The 13,688-nt window shown below is 33.0% G+C and overlaps 2 protein-coding genes across 3 annotated transcripts; one reads left to right on the forward strand and one right to left on the reverse strand.

Annotated features, from left to right (window-relative positions):
- Positions 1–1,156: 1,156 nt before the first annotated feature.
- LOC106776205 (phosphomevalonate kinase, peroxisomal) lies at positions 1,157–7,589 on the forward strand. Its single transcript, XM_014663582.2, has 10 exons — positions 1,157–1,389; positions 1,488–1,641; positions 1,720–1,817; positions 1,955–2,064; positions 2,144–2,196; positions 2,278–2,658; positions 3,356–3,460; positions 4,753–4,980; positions 6,022–6,144; positions 7,018–7,589. Exons 1-10 carry the CDS (start codon positions 1,382–1,384, stop codon positions 7,282–7,284), a joined length of 1,527 nt encoding a protein of 508 aa, XP_014519068.1. The 5' UTR covers positions 1,157–1,381; the 3' UTR covers positions 7,285–7,589.
- A 693-nt stretch (positions 7,590–8,282) lies between these two features.
- LOC106776124 lies at positions 8,283–12,071 on the reverse strand. Of its 2 annotated transcripts, XM_014663458.2 has the most exons (3): positions 11,924–12,071; positions 10,774–10,885; positions 8,283–10,519 (listed from the first exon to the last, which is right to left on the reverse strand). In XM_014663458.2, exon 3 carries the CDS (start codon positions 10,462–10,464, stop codon positions 8,647–8,649), a length of 1,818 nt encoding a protein of 605 aa, XP_014518944.1. In that variant the 5' UTR covers positions 10,465–10,519; positions 10,774–10,885; positions 11,924–12,071; the 3' UTR covers positions 8,283–8,646. The 2 variants fall into 2 exon arrangements, with proteins under 2 accessions (XP_014518944.1, XP_022642440.1); XM_022786719.1 differs by lacking the exon at positions 10,774–10,885.
- Between the last annotated feature and the right edge of the window lie 1,617 nt (positions 12,072–13,688).

Genomic DNA, 13,688 nt, shown 5'->3' on the forward strand with positions numbered 1-13,688 from the left:
TTCTTTCTACGTTACCGAACTCGAAAATCTTTCCACTTTTAACATTATAAAGGTTAAAAGAAATACCCACAACTACAATTAATTGTAAGTTTTAGGTTTAAACCTCTTTTGTCCCCGTTTTTAAAAATATAAATTTTTGGTCTTTTAAGTTATAAAAAATGTATCGAATGTAAATTATTAAGAAACAAATCAGAACAATCTAAAGATGTAATAGTTGTTAAGAAACAACCAAAAACAATATTTTAAGTTAAAAAAGGACTCATTTGATACATTTTTTATAACTTAAGAATAAAAAATTTACATTTTTAAATTAAACTGAACATCCGCTCATAACTTAAGGGCCAAAAAAAGATTTAACCTAAATTTTAACACACCAAAACTTGGCATAAATTTTAAATTAGTACTCACAAGGTCTAACTCTTTTGGAAGCCTAGTATTTTGATCTTCTGAATTTGCATTTATATATCATTTGAGTGGGGAGGTCGTAAAACAAAATCAAAACGTCTTGAAATTTGTGTATCCGTGATTACAGGTAATATTTAAATAATCTGCTATAATGTTTGTCCTCGTTCTTAATTATAAAATATTAAAAATATTTTTAAAATATAAATTTTACTCATACCGAACTATATATAACCTTACCCATATTTAGCTTTTTCTTCTTCTTCTTGCACTCCTATTATCACTAACTGCACCCCCATATTATATTCTTCACTACAAAACATTCACCACCATCGCCGCTGCAAAAAATTGAACAAGAGAGAGAACGAATGGGAAAAAAGAATTCATCTCGTGTTCCAAAAAACTTGTTTTTGGAAAGATTGTTTTAAAAAACTTATTTTGAAACGACGTGAAATGCATTACAGAAGGTTTGATCTGGAAATTCCATTTTAGAAAAAAGTTTTTTGAAAAAGTGTTCTTAAATATCTCACAACTTTTTCTGAATTTTTTTTTAAGAAAAAGTGTTCTTAAATATTTTAGATATACATAATTCAGAAGTTACTTTTATAAAGGGTATAATAGTCATTTAAAAATTATGGAAGTTGTGCTAAAAATGATGGGGGTGCATGAAGATAAAGCCTTATGGGGGTGCAACATCATAAAGCCTAGAAATTTATGTAAGAAAAGTACGGCCCAGAAACACATCCCAGTTAATTTGAAGACATAGTATTGGAATGTGGAAAGTGAATGAATTTACTACTAGTGTGACATGACAACTGCACCTTCTTAAACTGAACTGCACCTACATCCGCCACGTGCAACGCGAGGCCATTGATTATTTGTTGTGGTTCTTCTTCAGTGTCTGAAACAGAAAGAAGGTGGTGGTGATCACATCGCGTCTACAGCAACCGTTTAAGCCATTTGGAGTTGCATAGCAGCGATGGCCGAGTAAGTCAACAACTAATCACATTGTTTTGCACTTTGAGGTATCAATGTTGAATTGAATTGGATTTGTGGTAGATGCGAACTAAAATTGAGATTGACAGGGTTGTTACTTCAGCTCCCGGAAAAGTGTTAATCACCGGTGGTTACCTCATTTTGGAGCGACCCAACTCAGGACTTGTCCTCAGTACAAACGCTCGCTTTTACGCCATCATCAAACCCCTTCACCACGAAATCAAATCCGATTCCTGGGCATGGGTCTGTCTATACATCTTCTTCTCTCTTCGCATTATTCTTTTTATCTTTTACTCACTTCTCTTATTGATTTTCATTCAGGCATGGACGGATGTCAGGTTAACCTCTCCTCAGCTTTCCAGAGAAGCTCTTTACAAACTTGCGCTAAAAAATCTTGACATCCAAACCGTTTCCTCAAGGCACGTTTTCCGTTTCAGATTAATTGTTTCACTGTTAGCAAGCAATGTAGAAATTGTATGTTTGGTCGATGTAATATTGTGCTCTTTGTGGTTTCTCGATGTTTGATGTAATTTCTGTGATTGGTTCATCATTTCAGTGAAACGAGAAATCCTTTTGTGGAATACGCGGTGCAGTATTCCGTGGCTGCTGCTTATGCTACGTTTGACCAGAGTAAAAAGGAGGTGTTGCACAAACTGCTTTTACAAGGTAATATCACGCTTCTTCGCCTTTTTGAAAAAAAAAACAGGTTTAAACGTTCGATTTTGTAACTGGATTGATCTTGTAGGTCTTGACATTACAATTTTGGGTTCCAATGATTTTTATTCGTACAGGAATGAGGTAATTTGTCCTTTGTTTTCATGATTTGAGCATTTAAAAGTTTTGACCAACATATTTATTTGTTAATAAACGCTTCTGCAGATTGAGAGACGTGGACTCCCTTTGACGCCAGAAACGTTGGCCTCACTTCCACCTTTTTCCTCCATCACTTTCAATGCTGATGGTGCTGATGGGGCAAATTGCAAGCCTGAAGTGGCTAAAACTGGTTTGGGCTCATCTGCAGCGATGACTACGGCTGTTGTTGCTGCCTTACTTCATTACCTGGATGTTGTGAAGCTTTCCTCTTCGAAGGATTACCGGGAAAGGAAAGATGTCGCAGATCTTGATATGGTGCATAAAATTGCTCAAACTGCACACTGTATTGCACAGGGGAAAGTAGGCAGTGGGTTTGATGTCAGTTCAGCTGTGTATGGCAGTCAGCGGTACGTGCGGTTTTCACCAGAAGTGATTTCGTCCACCCAGGTCTCCCCTCCCCTCTCACATCCTGTTTAATTTCTTTTCATAGACATTTAGTTTCACCTATTAAACCCTTTAATCTTGTAATTTAAGATAGAATCTTGTCATATTATTACAATGCTCATTAACATTAAGTTTTAGATAAATTAGACATTTGTTGGTTTGTAATCTTATGGATGACATTTACTTGTATTTTAGACAAAAAGGTTTTGTTAAGTTGAAATTATTTGATGAATTATCAATTAATTTTAAAATTTTATAAATTTTTGTTGATTTGATTATTGTAATGAGTGCTTTCAATTTGGCAATTGGATTTGTGAAATTTAATGTCTTTGAACAGACATAGCGTGGAGTAAGTAGATCTCACTCTGTATATAAAAACCTGCATTCTGCTAACAATGCAAATGTTATGGAACTGGCATAATGCACCCTCCCTGGTTTGTTTGACCCATGGTTGGGTTCCATCTAGAGATCATTGACAACCATTATCTTTGAGTTCTTAAATTGTCGTGAAAAATATTTTCATATAATAAGTAGCCACCACCATGCATTGCAATCTGTGTTTTTTCCCAATTGTTAATCAATCATGCTAGGATTCTTCGGTTGGTTTTGTCTTACACTAAGCAAATTTTCTTTTGGAATTTGTAGCAGTCTTCCACAAACTTCAATAACTTCGTTGTCTTTTGTTTTATTGACATCGTAGATTGCAGATAAAACAGTGCCTTTACCAGATGTTCTCAATGAAATTGTTAGAGGAAAATGGGACCATGACACGATTGGGTTCTCTTTACCACCTTTGATGACTCTTGTAAGCTACTTAAATCTTGCTTATTTTACTACATTTATGTCCTAAAAATGGCTATGGGCACTTACTCCCTGCCCCACCTCCCTCATCCACTACTGTCTCTCTTCTGGTTGAAAGGGTGGTTATGGTGGGATGCACCCAAGTCCTGACGCTATTTATAGATTTCGTTTCTATTCACAGTCTTCTTTTAATAGAAAAACAAGAAAAATATTGTTGAATATAGTAAAACTAAGTATAGGATTAATTTCCCTTGTGTCTAAAATACACATAGGGTAATATATTTGTAATGAAGAATGATACAAGTATGTATGGCAACAAAGCATAATATCAACAATATCTACTAATATCAAACAATAGCAAAAGTCTATGTTTTCTTAATTAACATAAAACACAATATATCTGACACAAATAATGGTGTGTTGCTTGCTAGATAGAGTCTTCTCCTTTTAGGATTCCTCTAGGCTTTTCAGAATTCCAGAATTGCTTCTGCAATCCACATTTTGGACTCATGCTTACCAAATGCATTTTACAATGACTAAAGTTCTGAGCTTTCGGTTGATTAGATGTTGACTTTTAACGTGAGTACTTGGGTTTCCTATATGTGGAAATTGGGTGCTGTCATTTACTTAAGCTTCTAGAGTACAGTTTCTTATGACAATCATGTGGAGGAAATTATAAAACTTATATCTAATTTTTTGTTAACAAGAATCCGATATTTGGGAGCTAAAATCCATTAACAGCTTTTTCATTTTTAATATCTTTTTATGTTGTTTTATCTCATTGAACTTTTCTATGTGCATCCTATGTAAACCTTGAAATGCATTTGCATATGATGACCGAAGTGACAGAATTTTAATTCTTTGCTGCAATAATACAATTAAATTCAAGTTCACTAGCCTAGTTTTGAATAGCATCAGATGACATTTTTGCAAACAGAGAGCCTCGATTTTTTTCAATATTTTCTGAATGTATATTACTTAAAAATCAATTAGGTGGTTTCAAACTTTATATGTAAACGAACCTGAAAGATACATAAGACGATTTGATTGTTTTCTGTCCTCATCTGCAAATTGAGACCTGTTAGGAAGATTATAGCGTCTCTTGGAAACCCTGTTATATTTGTTTCTGTTTCAGTATTTACCTTTCATTGCAAATCCAGCCTTGGTAGTGGCAACACAGTGATATCAGTATCTGCAAATGAATAATATTGAGGGTTTCCAAATGTGTTTTGGCCATATTCTACGACATATGAATTCTCTTGTCTCTAAGGCTGATTGATATCTTGTCCTTTCTAGTTACTAGGAGAACCTGGAACTGGTGGATCATCTACTCCATCAATGGTTGGGGCTGTCAAAAAATGGCAAAAGTCTGACCCTCAGAAATCCCTGGACACATGGAGAAAATTGTCAGAGGCAAATTCAGCATTGGAAATGCAATTAAACTTGTTAAGCAAATTAGCAAAGGAACAATGGAATGCATATAAATCTGTGATTGAAAGCTGCAGCATACTCAGATCAGACAAGGTATTTCTTGGGAATCAATTGTGACATCAATTTAATGGAGTGATTTTGATTCAGAATTTGTATACTTATGCAACTAAAGTAGATTGCTTGAGAATTCTTCCTGTCAGAATCAGATAACTTAAGTTGTTTCCCTATGATATTCTTTGTACTGGATTAGCCTTTTACCCTTTTTTTTGACAGTTTTTGATCAAGCGGTACATCTTTGCTGATTATATACAGTTCTCTTATCCTGACATCCTTCATACCTGATATGACCTTGTTGCTCGAGAATTATGAACTTTGTTGAATATAGAGAAAAGCTAGGTATAGGGTTAATTTCCCTTGTGTGTAAAATATACATAGGGTAATTATATTTATAATGAAGAATGATACAGATATATATGACAACCAAACATAAATATGATAATGTCTATATTTTCCTAATTAACATAAAACCAATATCAAATAATATGAAATGTCTTTATTTTCCTAATTAACATAAAACGCAATATATCTTACAAACTTCATAGTTCACAATAAACTCAAGTCTTATAATTATGGAATGATGTAAACAATTGCGGCCCAACTCTAATGGTCAGTTTTGTAACACTTAGATATGAACGATGGAGTGTTCATGTAAATGAGATCGATTTAAAAATTATATTGGATATACATCTATTAGTTTTTCACCCCCAGTTTGAAGGGGAGCTGGGGAGGGGGCAGAGGGTGAAATTGAAAAGTTTCTTTTGCATCAAGAGACGGAGGAGAAATTAACCTAGATTATTCCTACATTGCTTCTCATGGCCAGAAATTAAATTTGATATTGTGACTATCAAGAAGCACCCATGTGGGATAATTCTATGATTCTTGTCGACTTAATTTCAAGTTCTGTAGTCATTGTAATCGGGATTTCAGTTTCAGGTTGTAAACTTCACAAGTTCAGTTATAAGATTTCTTATTTGAGACGTCTATTTTATTTTGTCAAGTTCTAAGATTTTTTTCACATAACTTTTCTCCTTTATTTTGGGTTTTATAACTTTGAAATTCAAATTGCTTTATCAGTGGATAGAACTATCTTCTGAACCCAACAAAGAAGCAGTAATTAAAGCGCTGCTTGGTGCAAAAGATGCCATGCTGAGGATTAGATATCATATGCGCCTGATGGGTGAGTCTGCAGGCGTTCCGGTAAGTTCATTTAACCATAGCACTTATTTTTATTGTTCTCTGTTCGTAATACCTATCTATCTGTGCATTCCATAGCATGCATTGCTATGATACACATACACTGTCAATCAAGAACTGAAAAATGTCCCATATCAAGATTTCGTCCACTACCAAATGATTACTTTATTCATGTTGGGTTAGAAAGTACAATTTACTACCTATATCATAAATTAATTTCAGGGAGTTAAATAACTTAGGCTTTTGAGATCGTTCATAGCATGTTTCTAGAGCCTATATGACCAAGTGGTCTAGAGTTAAATCCTTAGCACCTTCATCCGTTTAAAAATTTGAATTGCAACACAAGGTTGGTGGGTTGTGCTGTCCACACTTCAAACCTAAAGAGCTCTTCGTTGAAGGGGCACGTTAGACATGCTAAAAGAAGATCATTTCTGTAACAAATAAAGCAAAAAATAAGATAAATTCTATCAGGCTTTTCTTGTTACAGTAGCCTTCAACCCACTGCCCACCCCATTGCAAATCAACAAAAAGTCATGGATCATTTAACATCTTCAGATTGAGGTATAGTTGATTCAAGACGACAGTTTAATACCTGAACCTGCTGGGGGTATATCTTTTAGTATTGAGGAGTGTCACAACTCTGGTTGAGGTACACTTAAAACAGTTGTTGTTTCAATTTGTGAATTATGAACCCCTTGAATCGATCAGAAAATTGATGTTTAATGGATTATATTAGATTTAGACTGTGTTTATTGAGCATAATTGCTATATTTCCTTCAACTATCCAATTGTCATCAGAGATTTGGTGTTAAAAACTCATTTTTCTGAGGGATTCGTTATTTTAAAAGCTTATAAGTTTCGTTCCAACGTGTACAGATTGAACCAGAATCACAAACGCAACTTCTAGATGGTACATTGAACTTGGAAGGAGTACTGTTGGCTGGAGTGCCAGGGGCAGGAGGATTTGATGCAGTCTTTGCTGTTTGTTTGGGCAATTCTAGCTGCAATGTGACAAAAATATGGAGTTCACATAATGTTCTTGCCTTGTTGGTTAAAGAAGATCCTTGTGGCGTTTGTTTAGAAAGTGCGGACCCCCGAACCTATGAAATCACATCAGCTGTGTCTTCAATTAATATCGAATAAGTTCATTTCCATCAATTAAAGTTTGCTAATTACCACAAAATAGTTCCGTGGATTGTGGCTTCACTAGGTATTAGTTTGCTTATTTTAAATTTCAGGGGGAAATGAGTGGACTGAAAAGCTTGTGATGTATGATAGTTATTTTCTAAAGCCCCCCAAATTATTCTTGGTTTTATAAACGAGCTTAAGATTCGTTGAACCTAGTTTTCTTCGAACAAGAACAGAAGAAAACAAAGTGTATCATCCAAATTTCCGATATATTGCGTAACATCTAACGTGCTTATTCAGATGTACCTACTTTTCTACAACTGGTCGAGGGAATATTATCTAAAACTCTCCTGGCAACTTTATTTTCTTTTGATCATATGTCTTACTTGTACTGCGTGTGATGTAATAGCAATATCATTGGCCAGACACGAATTAGAGCCTGAAGACCTGATGCAGCCACCTACTAATTACAACAGGTAATATTTGCAGATGAAATCTAAAACAGTAAATTACAACTCACCGGGGTTGATATATGAGAAAGCGAGAGATGAGAGAGTGACAAGAAAGAACAGAGAGCACAATAGAACGAGTAATGGGAGAGAAAATAAGACTGCACAAATAGGAGAATGTAAAAAAAAACATTTTTTTTTATTTGAAATTTTACAATTTATAATAAAATATTCTTATAAATTCTTAGAATCTCAGTTTTTTTTTTTTTTTTTTTTAAAAATGTATCCAATCATATTATATTTCATCAAAAGTATAAGTTCTGTTAAACAATAATTGTTCTCTTAGAAATTTTCATTCAAACGCTGACTAGTAAATCTACCGTAAACCAGTGGATAGTATGGATTTGAGATATACAAATTACTCCACGGACGGGTTTGTAATTTGAGCTAGATATAAATAGACGCAATGACATTTTAGCAATTTTAGCATGCAAGAAAAATAGATTATGGTACTTGCTATCAATAGTATAAATTCAGAAGATATTGCAGAATAACCATTCACTATACAATTTAATATGAAATGTTCATAAATATGCACACCCTAACCATCACGTGAGAAGTAGGAACTCATCAAGGAATAAAGAAGGCCAACATTGCAAAGATGAGACAAGCCAACCAAGTTCTAGCAGCTACTAACTCATACAAGAAAATTACGATGAATGATTGAAAAAATTCCTCACCAGGTACGCATTTTGATACTAAATTTTCACAATAATGAATACATAGGTACTTCTCTTATACTTCATCTAGCGTTAGATTCACATTTGTTGATTTAACAAGAGTGATGGTTGCTGTTTCTGCTAGTCCTCATCCCTGGCAAGGAACTGGACTCCTGTAGGAAATGGCCACAACCTTGATACAGATTATTTCATCCATTGAGATTAGGATATTCACTGTCTACCCTAAAACTGCCACACTCTGCCAGAGCTTTCGCATTAAGCTCTCTACCGTATTTCCAGACATAATTGAGACCAACAAGAAGCTCAGTGATTACTTCTTCCGTCTTGTCTTGATTTGCAAAGTAAAGGGTCTGTACCAGCAGCACATTTGTCCGGGAAACAAAGCTCTGCTGCTCATAACTTCTCTCAGACTGCCATCTTATCATGTTATGAGCAAGTGGGGCCAACCATTCCAGTATACTTGACATTGCATCATTCCATTCTTCTGCTAGACTTGGGTCATAGATGGATGATGATGAAGCCATGGTCTTCGTAAATGGCTTTAACTTGGTCTTAAGGGAAGCTCTGACACGTCCCGGTAACATATTGTACAGGTCATCTCTTGCATCGAGACCAATCAAGTGTGAAGAAGCTGCTAGCTTCTCAATCACAATGATAACATTTGCATAATGCAGTGCCAGAGCAGCAGCACCCAGTGTTTCAGGTGGAGGATTCAATAGCTTGCGGAGAGGTTTGAAGACCGATTGAGTATGATGAACTACTTTTCCAGGACAAAGAGGATTTGAATTAACATCTTTGGGATTCTGAATTCCATGATGAACACCATTTGTACTTGACTGGCAGTCAGTGAATAAGGCATTGTCCCAAGCCATACATCCTTTGAAAGGTCCTACTTGAGTCAGTCTACTGGGTCTTGTGGGAGCTTCCTTCCCAATTCCGGCAGTAGAGTGCCCATAAAACCTCCAAATCTTGTTCTTTTTATTTCTTCCAGTAACAGGTATTGATTGATTCGATTTCCTTCCAAGAGGACCTGAGTAAAAATTGACACTTGTATACTTTCCTAAAATCTGACCTGACTTAGTGGATGAGTCACCAAGAGGACCAGAATTAGAAATATTTGCTTTATTTGTTGTTCTACCAATTGGACCTGATCTGGCGGTAATAGCATTAAGGGGTCCTGAAGAAAATCTGGCAACACTATTCTGTGATGGGTTGAAAGAAGATTGCAATAATGTGGAAACCGATTGACTTCTATAAATGAAATCTGTGTTCAGGACACTTGAATTATTGGTTCCACCAACACCCACCATCTCTTGAATTCCAAAAACACGGTTGATCTTACAGAATATTGTGAATAAGGACCTTGCTAAAAGAAGTATTGTGTAATCGTATGTCCTGTTCCACAAAGAAATATCCTGCAAGTGCTTTACCTCCTGCCTCTTCAATGCAACCTTCTTCTGGTACTCCATTAAAGTTACACCATCTGATTCACCATGAGCCTTCACCCTAGTAAAAGTTTGCTCAAGATCAGCAAGCACTTCCATCTCTTGATACAAACTAGCATTAGTTGATATAAACTTTTCCATCCTTTTAATCTTTTTTTCCATCTTCTTGCCAGTGAATTCCCACCCATATGGATCAATACCTGTATTGATAAATTCGTAAAAGGCATTTCCAAAACCTTTCAAAATCGGTTCGCTGCATTTCTTAGCAAGCCTGGCCACAAACTCTGCAACGTGTGCCAAATTCTCAAGTGTCTCCAAACAGATTAAACGTTCAATGAAATGATCATCATCTGAGACAAGCTTTCTTATGCCCACCGAATTTGTGATTTCCTCCCTTAGTTTAACAATCTGTTTATCACTCAGAGACTGCCATAAATTAACTACCTTTGACATCAAACTTGCTATTTCAAATGCTAATACTTCAATGACCACCTTATCAGAATTAGCATCATGCTTCCGAGGAGCTTTCCACAGACTACGAAACCATGATTCTGAAACCATTGCTTTTATTGGAAAATAAAACTGCGCTCTTTAAGATAAATCCACCTCCATAACTCTGCAATGTTCAGCAAATAAAGTGTAAAATGAGATACTTAAAATGGACATTGATATTCTTATACTCATTTCAGAGAAATTTCAGCCAGTATAAAAAAAAAATTCAAAGCTCAGATACCTGTCTCTACATAAAACCAAGAAGCTATTAACACCACATGTATGAAAGGAAACAAAAGACTGTCTACTGCGTTACTACTTGACAATAAAAAAAAAAAAAAAGAACTACACAAAATATGCATAATGTCTTTTTCTTACCTGATTTGTTTTATTATTCTGTCCTCACACCAGAAGAAGGAGAATAATGAGATTGAGCTCAAAGTAATTCACTATGGTCTCGAGCAAACTTATTTGGTACTCTTATTTCTCCCTGCCATCAAACACTTACAGTCATGCCAAGCTATTCAAAGTGATTTAACATTAAAACTACTACACTACATTATCTATCTTCTTTTTATTCAGATGATTCAAGCACAAAAATGTATCAGTTAGAAATTTAAAGCATTTGCTTCGTTTTTTTCTACCCACTCAATCTTTGTCCCCCTTCACAACATATGGTTCATATTTATTCCACATAAGCATTTTAAAAGAATGGATAGATAGGGCTCAAGTAAATATTCTTGATGTTTTACATGTTTTGTCAAGGTATACAATTCTAACAGATGTACTAACTCCTTGCATCAAATCATCAAAAAGTAGACTGGTATGAAGTGCCTCTCCCATACCAAAGAATTAACATATATTCCAGTAAAAGCAAAAATAATGTTTATATTCTGTTTTGTTGCCCTCGTTGGTGTTTGCCCTTGCCCCTGTAGTTTCTGATGGGTAGAAATGCTTCACTGAGAAGCAACTATGGAATATAACTTCTCAATTATTTCAAGTAAATACAGCTGAAGAATATATACTGAAAAAAAAAAAAATACAAGACATAAACCAAAATATGGATCTTATTCCCTGTCTACTCATTCATTATATCAAGAATTAACTGACATTCAAAGCTGAAAGAGACTACATTTTTTTCTGCACAGTTTCATATCAATTTACACTGAAATTATAATAACACAAATCCAAAATCTCATAATTAAACCCAAATCCAAGCAGCAAACCCAGATTCCAGAACTTTATTTTTTGTTCTCCTTGATATATAAATAAATAAATAAATATATATATATATATATATATATATATATATATATATATATATATATATATATATATATATATATATATGTCAACTTTACATCTTGTATGCTTATATGAATAATAACTATAGCAGCAAGAACTGAAATCTTAACAGCATCAAGTGATTGTAGCAAAAGTGAAGAGAAATGGTGTAGAATTAGTTGGAGAAATGAACAGGATGGAGCACAGTAGATTAATAGAGAGAGAGAGAGAGACAGAAACTCACCGATCACGAAAAAAGAGGAACCCGTGAATCTTTGAGGAACAACAGAGAGAGAGTGTTAGGAAATAAGATGCACATGGAATGGAAACAAAGCAGAAACTCAGATACAGAGAGAAAGCGAGTGAAACTAATGACCCCCCAAAATAAATATTTCCTTTTTCGAATTTAAATATTCAATCAAATCAATATTTCACAACTCATTCAAAATCTACCATCACATTTCTTATATATTATTAAAGAAAAAATAGTAAGTATTTCTGATCAAAGTTTCTATTTTTTTTTTTATGTTTAGAATTGGTTCTAAATACTAAATTAACAAAATCATGTTTATTTAATTGATATTATTTTTTATAAGTTTTTTTTTTTTTAAATTTTGATATAAAATTGAAACTAGTAGATGTTTAAAATTGTTATATTTTAACATTGAAACAAAACTATATCAACAATATAAATAAGTTAAATATTAATATTAATATATATTTAACACGTTAAATAATATAATTGGATTAAAAAAATTATATAATTTTTTTCAAAATTTAAGACTAAAATGTATTTAAATTTCAAATAGAAACAAACCTAAGTTAAAATTCAGAATTAAAAATATATTGAAATATTTTTTATATGTTGAAAACTTAAAATACTTTTATGCCTATATCATTAAAAGTTTATTTGGTTTAATTAAGTTCACTCATTTTTCTTGAAGTTCAACTTTATGCATTTTTAGGTTGTTCTTATGTGTACTAGAAAAAGGAGTAGTAGTATGTTTGAATAAAATTTATATGTATGATTGAAAACTTTTGTTCAGTATAAATAATGAAATTATGCAAGTAATTGAATAGTTTGTAATTTTCTATTGAAATAATCCATGCAAAAGCATTACAATGTATTTTGTGATGTCCTAATTTCAAATACCATTGTATTTTATTAAAATGAAATTCAAAATTCAGATTTTCTTTTTTTGAAAAATGGATTTCATGCACAATAGAAAAAAAAAACATAATTCATTATTATTCACCTAAAGTTGGTGAAAAAAAAAGTGCAATGTATAGTGTTGGAAATCTTATTTCTAAATTTTAAAGTGTTGGAAATATAAAAATGAGTTCAAATTTTTCATTGAGTCAAAATAAAAAATTAATAAAAAAAACTCATAAATAAAACGTTTAAAGATTTTGAATTGGGATAATGTTAATTTAAATTAGATAATATGCTAATGTTTTACGTATGAATTATGCTCATATGTATTATTTACATTATATTTTTCAATGTTTTTTTAAATAAATCTATAAAAAGATAACTTTTATTCAGTTCCAACATCCATTTAATCATCCATAAATAAAATTTAGCAGTAGAAAGTGTAGCTTTGAAAAAAAATGTATATTGAGATGACTGAAAATGCCATTTGTTTGAAAAAAGAAACAGAATAATAATTAATCCCTTAAAAATAAAATTGATGTTTGAACTATTCTGAAAGACAAATCCAAGAGTTCACCCAGAAAATTTTCTTTGCTACAGCAACAAACAAATCATTGATAAGTCAATTTTCATTTCTTGCTTTGGACACACTTTTCAAACAATTAAGAACAAATAATTCATCATTTTATATATATATATATATATATATATAAAATAATGCTATTTTTTTTTTCAATTTTTAATAGAACAAATAAACTATTTAGATTATTTTATTTATTTTTCAATTTAACGGCACATTAAAGAAAGTGTAACAATGCATATGACAGAAAAAATTGAAAAAAAATTGAATTGGGCT

Source organism: Vigna radiata, chromosome 10 (genome assembly GCF_000741045.1).
Source record: "Vigna radiata var. radiata cultivar VC1973A chromosome 10, Vradiata_ver6, whole genome shotgun sequence".
Lineage (NCBI taxonomy): Eukaryota > Viridiplantae > Streptophyta > Magnoliopsida > Fabales > Fabaceae > Vigna > Vigna radiata.

What these genes read in the sequence shown, in the direction of transcription:
- LOC106776205 (XM_014663582.2), top strand. An exon ending in GCACAAACTGCTTTTACAAG is followed by an intron (nt 2,065 to 2,143) that starts GTAATATCACGC and finishes TTGATCTTGTAG; the next exon opens with GTCTTGACATTACAATTTTG. An exon ending in GTGAGTCTGCAGGCGTTCCG is followed by an intron (nt 6,145 to 7,017) that starts GTAAGTTCATTT and finishes CAACGTGTACAG; the next exon opens with ATTGAACCAGAATCACAAAC.
- LOC106776124 (XM_022786719.1), bottom strand. Translation starts at nt 10,464, where the DNA reads ATGGTTTCAGAATCATGGTTTCGTAGTCTGTGGAAAGCTCCTCGGAAG.